Source organism: Ascaphus truei, unplaced genomic scaffold, assembly GCF_040206685.1.
Source record: "Ascaphus truei isolate aAscTru1 unplaced genomic scaffold, aAscTru1.hap1 HAP1_SCAFFOLD_1226, whole genome shotgun sequence".
Lineage (NCBI taxonomy): Eukaryota > Metazoa > Chordata > Amphibia > Anura > Ascaphidae > Ascaphus > Ascaphus truei.
This window is the reverse complement of record NW_027454098.1, coordinates 47,867-61,580: the sequence shown is the minus strand read 5'-3', so window position 1 is coordinate 61,580 and position 13,714 is coordinate 47,867. Positions and strand designations below refer to the sequence as shown.

At 52.9% G+C, this 13,714-nt stretch overlaps 1 protein-coding gene across 1 annotated transcript in view; it reads left to right on the top strand.

Annotated features, from left to right (window-relative positions):
* LOC142475467 (WD repeat-containing protein 97-like) overlaps positions 1–13,714 on the top strand; it is a gene marked incomplete at both ends in the record, with an annotated part of 83,860 nt that overhangs the window by 31,647 nt on the left and 38,499 nt on the right. Inside the window, one exon of the mRNA XM_075581329.1 lies at positions 9,610–9,742. Coding sequence (XP_075437444.1) covers positions 9,610–9,742 — 133 coding nt within the window. The remainder of the gene's footprint in view (positions 1–9,609; positions 9,743–13,714) is intronic.

The window sequence follows — 13,714 nt, the reverse complement described above, 5'->3', positions numbered from 1 at the left end:
GCACAGGATCCCCCTCCCCACCCCACATGCGCACATACAGCCAAACCCAGCACAGGATCCGACCCTCCCTACATACGCACACACAGCCAACCCCAGCACAGTATTCACCCCTCCCCACCCCACATATGCACATACAGCCAAACCCAGCACAGGATCCGACCCTCCCTACATACGCACACACAGCCAATCCCAGCACAGGATCCCCCTCCCCACCCCACATACACACATACAGCCAAACCCAGCACAGGATCCGACCCTCCCTACATACGCACACACAGCCAATCCCAGCACAGGATCCCCCTCCCCACCCCACATGCGCACACACAGCTGATCCCCCCCCTCCCCACATACACACACACAGCCAATCCCAGCACAGTATCCTACATAAACACAGCCAATCCCAGCACAGTATTCTACACACCAACAGCCAATCCCAGCACAGTATCTATACACCCACAGCCAATCCCAGCACAGTATCCTAGACACCCACAGCCAATCCCAGCAAAGTATCCTACACACCCACAGCCAATCCGAGCACAGTATCCTGTGAAACACACCCACAGCCAATCCCAGCACAGTATCCTACACACTCACAGCCAATCCCAGCACAGTATCCTACACACCCACCGCCAATCCCAGCACAGTAACCTACACACCCACAGGCAATCCCAGCACAGTATCCTACACACCCACAGCCAATCCCAGCACAGTATCCTTCACACCCACAGCCAATCCCAGCACACACTCACAGCCAATCCCAGCACAGTATCCTTCACACCCACAGCCAATCCCAGTACACACTCACAGCCAATCCCAGCACAGTATCCTACACACCCACCGCCAATCCCAGCACCCACCCACAGCCAATCCCAGCACACACCCACAGCCAAACCCAGCACAGTATCCTTCACACCCACAGCCAATCCCGGCACAGTATCCTACACACCCACAGCCAATCCCAGCACAGTATCCTGTGAAACACACCCACAGCCAATCCCAGCACAGTATCCTGCACACCCACAGCCAATCCCAGCACAATATCCTACACACCCACAGCCAATCCCAGCACAGTATCCTACACACTCACAGCCAATCCCAGCACAGTATCCTACACACCCACAGCCAATCCCAGCACACACCTACAGCCAATCCCAGCACAGTATCCTGTGAAACACACCCACAGCCAATCCCAGCACACACCCACAGCCAATCCCAGCACACACCCACAGCCAATCCCAGCACAGTATACTGTGAAACACACCCACAGCCAATCCCAGCACAGTATCCTACACACCCACAGCCAATCCCAGCCTACACCCACAGCCAATCCCAGCACAGTATACTGTGAAACACACCCACAGCCAATCCCAGCACAGTATACAGTGAAACACACCCACAGCCAATCCCAGCACAGTATCCTACACACCCACAGCCAATCCCAGCACAGTATCCTGTGAAACACACCCACAGCCAATCCCAGCACAGTATCCTACACACCCACAGCCAATCCCAGCACAGTATCCTGTGAAACACATCCACAGCCAATCCCAGCACAGTATCCTGTGAAACAAACCCACAGCCAATCCCAGCACAGTATCCTACACACCCACCGCCAATCCCAGCACAGTATCCTACACACCCCACAGCCAATCCCAGCACAGTATCCTGTGAAACACACCCACAGCCAATCCCAGCACAGTATCCTGTGAAACACACCCACAGCCAATCCCAGCACAGTATCCTACACACCCACAGCCAATCCCAGCACACACCCACAGCCAATCCCAGCACAGTATCCTACACACCCACCGCCAATCCCAGCACAGTATCCTACACACCCACAGCCAATCCCAGCACAGTATCCTACACACCCACAGCCAATCCCAGCACAGTATCCTGTGAAACACACCCACCGCCAATCCCAGCACAGTATCCTACACACCCACAGCCAATCCCAGCACAGTATCCTGTGAAACACACCCACCGCCAATCCCAGCACAGTATCCTGTGAAACACACCCACAGCCAATCCCAGCACAGTATCCTACACACCCACAGCCAATCCCAGCACAGTATCCTACACACCCACCGCCAATCCCAGCACAGTATCCTGTGAAACACATCCACAGCCAATCCCAGCACAGTATCCTACACACCCACAGCCAATCCCAGCACAGTATCCTACACACCCACCGCCAATCCCAGCACAGTATCCTGTGAAACACACCCACAGCCAATCCCAGCACAGTATCCTACACACCCACAGCCAATCCCAGCACAGTATCCTGTGAAACACACCCACCGCCAATCACAGCACAGTATCCTACACACCCACAGCCAATCCCAGCACAGTATCCTGTGAAACACACCCACAGCCAATCCCAGCACAGTATCCTGTGAAACACACCAACCGCCAATCCCAGCACAGTATCCTACACACCCACCGCCAATCCCAGCACAGTATCCTGTGAAACACACCCACAGCCAATCCCAGCACAGTATCCTACACACCCACAGCCAATCCCAGCACAGTATCCTACACACCCACAGCCAATCCCAGCACAGTATCCTGTGAAACACACCCACCGCCAATCCCAGCACAGTATCCTGTGAAACACACCCACAGCCAATCCCAGCACAGTATCCTGTGAAACACACCCACAGCCAATCCCAGCACAGTATCCTACACACCCACAGCCAATCCCAGCACAGTATCCTACACACCCACCGCCAATCACAGTACAGTATCCTACACACCCACAGCCAATCCCAGCACAGTATCCTGTGAAACACACCCACCGCCAATCCCAGCACAGAATCCTACACACCCACAGCCAATCCCAGCACAGTATCCTACACACCCACCGCCAATCCCAGCACAGTATCCTGTGAAACACACCCACCGCCAATCCCAGCACAGTATCCTACACACCCACAGCCAATCCCAGCACAGTATCCTGTGAAACACACCCACAGCCAATCCCAGCACAGTATCCTGTGAAACACACCCACAGCCAATCCCAGCACAGTATCCTACACACCCACAGCCAATCCCAGCACAGTATCCTACACACCCACAGCCAATCCCAGCACACACCCACAGCCAATCCCAGCACAGTATCCTGTGAAACACACCCACAGCCAATCCCAGCACACACCCACCGCCAATCCCAGCACAGTATCCTACACACCCACAGCCAATCCCAGCACAGTATCCTGTGAAACACACCCACAGCCAATCCCAGCACAGTATCCTACACACCCACAGCCAATCCCAGCACAGTATCCTACACACCCACAGCCAATCCCAGCACACACCCACCGCCAATCCCAGCACAGTATCCTGTGAAACACACCCACAGCCAATCCCAGCACACACCCACCGCCAATGCCAGCACAGTATCCTACACACCCACAGCCAATCCCAGCACAGTATCCTACACACCCACCGCCAATCCCAGCACAGTATCCTGTGAAACACACCCACAGCCAATCACAGCCCAGTATCCTACACACCCACAGCCAATCCCAGCACAGTATCCTGTGAAACACACCCACCGCCAATCACAGCACAGTATCCTGTGAAACACACCCACCGCCAATCCCAGCACAGTATCCTGTGAAACACACCCACAGCCAATCCCAGCACAGTATCCTGTGAAACACACCCACCGCCAATCCCAGCACAGTATCCTACACACCCACAGCCAATCCCAGAACAGTATCCTGTGAAACACACCCACAGCCAATCCCAGCACAGTATCCTGTGAAACACACCCACAGCCAATCCCAGCACAGTATCCTGTGAAACACACCCACAGCCAATCCCAGCACAGTATCCTACACACCCACCGCCAATCCCAGCACAGTATCCTGTGAAACACACCCACAGCCAATCCCAGCACAGTATCCTACACACTCACAGCCAATCCCAGCACAGTATCCTACACACCCACAGCCAATCCCAGCACAATATCCTTCACACCCACAGCCAATCCCAGCACAGTATCCTACACACTCACAGCCAATCCCAGGACAGTATCCTACACACCCACAGCCAATCCCAGCACAGTATCCTACACACTCACAGCCAATCCCAGCACAGTATCCTGTGAAACAAACCCACAGCCAATCCCAGCACAGTATCCTGTGAAACACACCAACCGCCAATCCCAGCACAGTATCCTACACACCCACAGCCAATCCCAGCACAGTATCCTACACACCCACAGCCAATCCCAGCACAGTATCCTGTGAAACACACCCACAGCCAATCCCAGCACAGTATCCTACACACCCACCGCCAATCCCAGCACAGTATCCTGTGAAACACACCCACAGCCAATCCCAGCACAGTATCCTGTGAAACACACCCACAGCCAATCCCAGCACAGTATCCTACACACCCACCGCCAATCCCAGCACAGTATCCTGTGAAACACACCCACCGCCAATCCCAGCACAGTATCCTACACACCCACAGCCAATCCCAGCACAGTATCCTGTGAAACACACACACAGCCAATCCCAGCACAGTATCCTGTGAAACACACCCACAGCCAATCCCAGCACAGTATCCTACACACCCACAGCCAATCCCAGCACAGTATCCTACACACCCACAGCCAATCCCAGCACACACCCACAGCCAATCCCAGCACAGTATCCTGTGAAACACACCCACAGCCAATCCCAGCACACACCCACCGCCAATCCCAGCACAGTATCCTACACACCCACAGCCAATCCCAGCACAGTATCCTGTGAAACACACCCCAGCCAATCCCAGCACAGTATCCTACACACCCACAGCCAATCCCAGCACAGTATCCTACACACCCACAGCCAATCCCAGCACACACCCACCGCCAATCCCAGCACAGTATCCTGTGAAACACACCCACAGCCAATCCCAGCACACACCCACCGCCAATGCCAGCACAGTATCCTACACACCCACAGCCAATCCCAGCACAGTATCCTACACACCCACCGCCAATCCCAGCACAGTATCCTGTGAAACACACTCACAGCCAATCACAGCCCAGTATCCTACACACCCACAGCCAATCCCAGCACAGTATCCTGTGAAACACACCCACCGCCAATCACAGCACAGTATCCTGTGAAACACACCCACCGCCAATCCCAGCACAGTATCCTGTGAAACACACCCACAGCCAATCCCAGCACAGTATCCTGTGAAACACACCCACCGCCAATCCCAGCACAGTATCCTACACACCCACAGCCAATCCCAGCACAGTATCCTGTGAAACACACCCACAGCCAATCCCAGCACAGTATCCTGTGAAACACACCCACAGCCAATCCCAGCACAGTATCCTGTGAAACACACCCACAGCCAATCCCAGCACAGTATCCTACACACCCACCGCCAATCCCAGCACAGTATCCTGTGAAACACACCCACAGCCAATCCCAGCACAGTATCCTACACACTCACAGCCAATCCCAGCACAGTATCCTACACACCCACAGCCAATCCCAGCACAATATCCTTCACACCCACAGCCAATCCCAGCACAGTATCCTACACACTCACAGCCAATCCCAGGACAGTATCCTACACACCCACAGCCAATCCCAGCACAGTATCCTACACACTCACAGCCAATCCCAGCACAGTATCCTGTGAAACAAACCCACAGCCAATCCCAGCACAGTATCCTGTGAAACACACCAACCGCCAATCCCAGCACAGTATCCTACACACCCACAGCCAATCCCAGCACAGTATCCTACACACCCACAGCCAATCCCAGCACAGTATCCTGTGAAACACACCCACAGCCAATCCCAGCACAGTATCCTACACACCCACAGCCAATCCCAGCACAGTATCCTGTGAAACACACCCACAGCCAATCCCAGCACAGTATCCTGTGAAACACACCCACAGCCAATCCCAGCACAGTATCCTACACACCCACCGCCAATCCCAGCACAGTATCCTGTGAAACAAACCCACAGCCAATCCCAGCACAGTATCCTGTGAAACACACCCACCGCCAATCCCAGCACAGTATCCTACACACCCACAGCCAATCCCAGCACAGTATCCTGTGAAACACACCCACAGCCAATCCCAGCACAGTATCCTACACACCCACAGCCAATCCCAGCACAGTATCCTACACACCCACAGCCAATCCCAGCACAGTATCCTGTGAAACACACCCACAGCCAATTCCAGCACAGTATCCTGTGAAACACACCCACAGCCAATCCCAGCACATATCCTACACACCCACCGCCAATCCCAGCACAGTATCCTACACACCCACCGCCAATCCCAGCACAGTATCCTGTGAAACAAACCCACAGCCAATCCCAGCACAGTATCCTACACACCCACAGCCAGTCCCAGCACAGTATCCTGTGAAACACACCAACCGCCAATCCCAGCACAGTATCCTACACACCCACCGCCAATCACAGCACAGTATCCTACACACCCACAGCCAATCCCAGCACAGTATCCTACACACCCACAGCCAATCCTAACACAGTATCCTGTGAAACACACCCACAGCCAATCCCAGCACACACCCACAGCCAATCCCAGCACAGTATCCTACACACCCACAGCCAATCCCAGCACAGTATCCTTCACACCCACCGCCAATCCCAGCACAGTATCCTACACACTCACAGCCAATCACAGCACAGTATCCTACACGCCCACAGCCAATCCCAGCACAGTATCCTACACACCCACAGCCAATCCCAGCACAGTATCCTGTGAAACACACCCACAGCCAATCCCAGCACAGTATCCTACACACCCACAGCCAATCCCAGCACAGTATCCTGTGAAACACACCCACAGCCAATCCCAGCACAGTATCCTGTGAAACACACCCACAGCCAATCCCAGCACAGTATCCTACACACCCACCGCCAATCCCAGCACAGTATCCTGTGAAACAAACCCACAGCCAATCCCAGCACAGTATCCTGTGAAACACACCCACCGCCAATCCCAGCACAGTATCCTACACACCCACAGCCAATCCCAGCACAGTATCCTGTGAAACACACCCACAGCCAATTCCAGCACAGTATCCTGTGAAACACACCCACAGCCAATCCCAGCACAGTATCCTACACACCCACCGCCAATCCCAGCACAGTATCCTGTGAAACAAACCCACAGCCAATCCCAGCACAGTATCCTGTGAAACACACCAACCGCCAATCCCAGCACAGTATCCTACACACCCACCGCCAATCACAGCACAGTATCCTACACACCCACAGCCAATCCCAGCACAGTATCCTACACACCCACAGCCAATCCTAACACAGTATCCTGTGAAACACACCCACAGCCAATCCCAGCACACACCCACAGCCAATCCCAGCACAGTATCCTACACACCCACAGCCAATCCCAGCACAGTATCCTGTGAAACACACCCACCGCCAATCCCAGCACAGTATCCTACACACCCACAGCCAATCCCAGCACACACCCACAGCCAATCCCAGCACAGTATCCTACACACCCACAGACAATCCCAGCACACACCCACAGCCAATCCCAGCACAGTATCCTACACACCCACAGCCAATCCCAGCACAGTATCCTGTGAAACACACCCACAGCCAATCCCAGCACAGTATCCTGTGAAACACACCCACCGCCAATCCCAGCACAGTATCCTACACACCCACAGCCAATCCCAGCACAGTATCCTACACACCCACAGCCAATCCCAGCACAGTATCCTACACACCCACAGCCAATCCCAGCACAGTATCCTACACACCCACAGCCAATCCCAGCACAGTATCCTGTGAAACACACCCACAGCCAATCCCAGCATAGTATCCTACACACCCACCGCCAATCCCAGCACAGTATCCTGTGAAACACACCCACAGCCAATCCCAGCACAGTATCCTACACACCCACAGCCAATCCCAGCACAGTATCCTGTGAAACACACCCACAGCCAATCCCAGCACAGTATCCTACACACCCACAGCCAATCCCAGCACAGTATCCTGTGAAACACACCCACAGCCAATCCCAGCACAGTATCCTGTGAAACAAACCCACCGCCAATCACAGCACAGTATCCTACACACCCACAGCCAATCCCAGCACAGTATCCTACACACCCACAGCCAATCCCAGCACAGTATCCTACACACCCACAGCCAATCCCAGCACAGTATCCTGCACACCCTGCCAATCCCAGCACAGTATCCTAAACATCCACAGCCAATCCCAGCACACACCCACAGCCAATCCCAGCACACACCCACAGCCAATCCCAGCACAGTATCCTACACACCCACAGCCAATCCCAGCACACACCCACAGCCAATCCCAGCACACACCCACAGCCAATCCCAGCACAGTATCCTACACACCCACAGCCAATCCCAGCACAGTATCCTACACACCCACAGCCAATCCCAGCACAGTATTCTACACACCCACAGCCAATCCCAGCACAGTATCCTGTGAAACACACCCAGAGCCAATCCCAGCACAGTATCCTACACACCCACCGCCAATCCCATCACAGTATCCTGTGAAACACACCCACAGCCAATCCCAGCACAGTATCCTACACACCCACAGCCAATCCCAGCACAGTATCCTGTGAAACAAACCCACCGCCAATCACAGCACAGTATCCTGTGAAACAAACCCACCGCCAATCACAGCACAGTATCCTGTGAAACAAACCCACAGCCAATCCCAGCACAGTATCCTGTGAAACACACCCACAGCCAATCCCAGCACAGTATCCTACACACCCACAGCCAATCCCAGCACAGTATCCTACACACCCACAGCCAATCCCAGCACAGTATCCTACACACCCACAGCCAATCCCAGCACAGTATTCTACACACCCACAGCCAATCCCAGCACAGTATCCTGTGAAACACACCCAGAGCCAATCCCAGCACAGTATCCTACACACCCACCGCCAATCCCAGCACAGTATCCTGTGAAACACACCCACCGCCAATCCCAGCACAGTATCCTGTGAAACAAACCCACCGCCAATGACAGCACAGTATCCTGTGAAACACACCCACCGCCAATCCCAGCACAGTATCCTACACACCCACAGCCAATCCCAGCACAGTATCCTACACACCCACAGCCAATCCCAGTACAGTATCCTACACACCCACAGCCAATCCCAGCACAATATCCTGTGAAACACACCCAGAGCCAATCCCAGCACAGTATCCTGTGAAACACACCCACCGCCAATCCCAGCACAGTATCCTACACACCCACAGCCAATCCCAGTACAGTATCCTACACACCCACAGCCAATCCCAGCACAGTATCCTGTGAAACACATCCAATGCCCAAGTGCCTTCCGGACAACATGATTACTATTATTATTTCTCCCCTTCTCGTTGGGGCTCTTTCCGTTTCTATTGACCTTTTATTGAATTAGAAGAAGGGAGCTTTGGTATATTTCACCGGAACTCACTCCAAGCCAATCCCAGCACAGGATCCCATCACATCCTCTATCTAATCCCAGGATCCTACACCCACTTTAGTGTCGCCCTCACATTATGGGGTATTTTCTCCTCTATGCCATAGGATCCTGTGTCTGAGCTCCGTCCCCGAGAGCCTGGCGTTCAGCAGTGACCGAGGAGAACTTCTACTGGGGATCCACAGGCACGTTTATTCCATCGACCTCACCACGATGCTGCCATTCCCATACCAAGTCAAGGTACCCCACTGCCACGATGCTGCCATTCCCATACCAAGTGAAGGTACCTCACTGCCACGATGCTACCATTCCCATACCAAGTGAAGGTACCTCACTGCCACGATGCTACCATTCCCATACCAAGTGAAGGTACCTTACTGCCACGATACTACCATTCCCATACCAAGTGAAGGTACCTCACTGCCAAGATGCTACCATTCCCATACCAAGTAACGGTACCTCACTGCCACGATACTACCATTCCCATACCAAGTGAAGGTACCTCACTGCCACGATGCTTCTATTCCCATACCAAGTGAAGGTACCTCACTGCCACGATGCTTCCATTCCCATACCAAGTGAAGGTACCTCACTGCCACGATGCTACCATTCCCATACCAAGTGAAGGTACCTCACTGCCACGATACTACCATTCCCATACCAAGTCAAAGTACCTCACTGCCATGATGCTACCATTCCCATACCAAGTGAAGGTACCTCACTGCCACGATACTACCATTCCCATACCAAGTGAAGGTACCTCACTGCCACGATGCTTCCATTCCCATACCAAGTGAAGGTACCTCACTGCCACGATACTACCATTCCCATACCAAGTGAAGGTACCTCACTGCCACGATGCTTCCATTCCCATACCAAGTGAAGGTACCTCACTGCCACGATGCTTCCATTCCCATACCAAGTGAAGGTACCTCACTGCTACGATGCTACCATTCCCATACCACGTGAAGGTACCTCACTGCCACGATGTTACCATTCCCATACCAAGTGAAGTTACCTCACTGCCACGATACTACCATTCCCATACCAAGTGAAGATACCTCACTGCCACGATGCTACCATTCCCATACCAAGTGAAGGTACCTCACTGCCACGATGCTGCCATTCCCATACCAAGTGAAGGTACCTCACTGCCACGATGCTTCCATTCCCATACCAAGTGAAGGTACCTCACTGACACGATGCTTCCATTCCCATACCAAGTGAAGGTACCTCACTGCCATGATGCTTCCATTCCCATACCAAGTGAAGATACCTCACTGCCACGATGCTACCATTCCCATACCAAGTGAAGATACCTCACTGCCACGATACTACCATTCCCATACCAAGTGAAGATACCTCACTGCCACGATGCTACCATTCCCATACCAAGTGAAGGTACCTCACTGCCACGATGCTACCATTCCCATACCAAGTGAAGGTACCTCACTGCCACAATGCTTCTATTCCCATACCAAGTGAAGGTACCTCACTGCCACGATGCTTCCATTCCCATGCCACGTGAAGGTACCTCACTGCCACGATGTTACCATTCCCATACCAAGTGAAGGTACCTCACTGCCACGATACTACCATTCCCATACCAAGTGAAGATACCTCACTGCCACGATGCTACCATTCCCATACCAAGTGAAGGTACCTCACTGCCACGATGCTTCCATTCCCATACCAAGTGAAGGTACCTCACTGCCACGATACTACCATTCCCATACCAAGTGAAGGTACCTCACTGCCACGATGCTTCCATTCCCATACTAAGTGAAGGTACCTCACTGCCATGATGCTGCCATTCCCATACCAAGTGAAGGTACCTCACTGCCACGATGCTACCATTCCCATACCAAGTGAAGGTACCACACTGCCACGATACTACCATTCCCATACCAAGTGAAGGTACCTCACTGCCACGATGCTACCATTCCCATACCACGTGAAGGTACCTCACTGCCACAATGCTACCATTCCCATACCAAGTGAAGGTACCTCACTGCTACGATGCTACCATTCCCATACCACGTGAAGGTACCTCACTGCCACGATGCTACCATTCCCATACCAAGTGAAGGTACCTCACTGCCACTATGCTACCATTCCCATACCACGTGAAGGTACCTCACTGCCACGATACTACCATTCCCATACCAAGTGAAGATACCTCACTGCCACGATACTTCCATTCCCATACCAAGTGAAGGTACCTCACTGCCACGATACTACCATTCCCATACCAAGTGAAGATACCTCACTGCCACGATGCTTCCATTCCCATACCAAGTGAAGGTACCTCACTGCCACAAGGCTTCCATTCCCATACCACGTGAAGGTACCTCACTGCCATGATGCTTCCATTCCCATACCAAGTGAAGGTACCTCACTGCCACGATACTACCATTCCCATACCAAGTGAAGGTACCTCACTGCCATGATACTACCATTCCCATACCAAGAGAAGGTACCACACTGCCACGATGCTTCCATTCCCATACCAAGTGAAGGTACCTCACTGCCACGATACTACCATTCCCATACCAAGTGAAGGTACCACACTGCCACGATGCTTCCATTCCCATACCAAGTGAAGGTACCTCACTGCCACGATGCTGCCATTCCCATACCAAGTGAAGGTACCTCACTGCCACGATACTGCCATTCCCATACCAAGTGAAGGTACCTCACTGCCACGATGCTTCCATTCCCATACCAAGTGAAGGTACCTCACTGCCACGATACTACCATTCCCATACCAAGTGAAGGTACCTCACTGTCACGATGCTTCCATTCCCATACCAAGTGAAGATACCTCACTGCCACGATGCTTCCATTCCCATACCAAGTGAAGGTACCTCACTGTCACGATGCTACCATTCCCATACCAAGTGAAGGTACCTCACTGCCACGATGCTTCCATTCCCATACCAAGTGAAGGTACCTCACTGTCACGATGCTACCATTCCCATACCAAGTGAAGATACCTCACTGCCACGATGCTACCATTCCCATACCAAGTGAAGGTACCTCACTGACACGATGCTTCCATTCCCATACCAAGTGAAGGTACCTCACTGCCACGATGCTACCATTCCCATACCAAGTGAAGGTACCACACTGCCACGATACTACCATTCCCATACCAAGTGAAGGTACCTCACTGCCACGATACTACCATTCCCATACTAAGTGAAGGTACCTCACTGCCAAGATGCTTCCATTCCCATACCAAGTGAAGGTACCTCACTGCCACGATGCTACCATTCCCATACCAAGTGAAGATACCTCACTGCCACGATGCTTCCATTCCCATACCAAGTGAAGGTACCTCACTGCCACGATGCTACCATTCCCATACCAAGTGAAGGTACCTCACTGCCACGATGCTGCCATTCCCATACCAAGTGAAGGTACCTCACTGCCACGATACTACCATTCCCATACCAAGTGAAGGTACCTCACTGCCACGATGCTTCCATTCCCATACCAAGTGAAGGTACCTCACTGCCACGTCTACATGTCCCATACCAAGTGAAGGTACCTCACTGCCACGATGCTTCCATTCCCATACCAAGTGAAGGTACCTCACTGCCACGTCTACATGTCCCATACCAAGTGAAGGTACCTCACTGCCACGATGCTTCCATTCCCATACCAAGTGAAGGTACCTCACTGCCACGATGCTACCATTCCCATACCAAGTGAAGGTACCACACTGCCACGATGCTTCCATTCCCATACCAAGTGAAGGTACCCCACTGCCACGTCTACACGTCCCATACCAAGTGAAGGTACCTCACTGCCACGATACTACCATTCCCATACCAAGTGAAAGTACCTCACTGCCACGATACTACCATTCCCATACCAAGTGAAGGTACCTCACTGCCACGATGCTACCATTCCCATACCAAGTGAAGGTACCTCACTGCCACGATGCTACCATTCCCATACCAAGTGAAGGTACCTCACTGCCACGATGCTACCATTCCCATACCAAGTGAAGGTACCTCACTGCCACGATACTACCATTCCCATACCAAGTGAAGGTACCTCACTGCCACGATGCTACCATTCCCATACCAAGTGAAGATACCTCACTGCCACGATGCTACCATTCCCATACCAAGTGAAGGTACCTCACTGCCACGATACTACCATTCCCATACCAAGTGAAGGTACCTCACTGCCACGATGCTT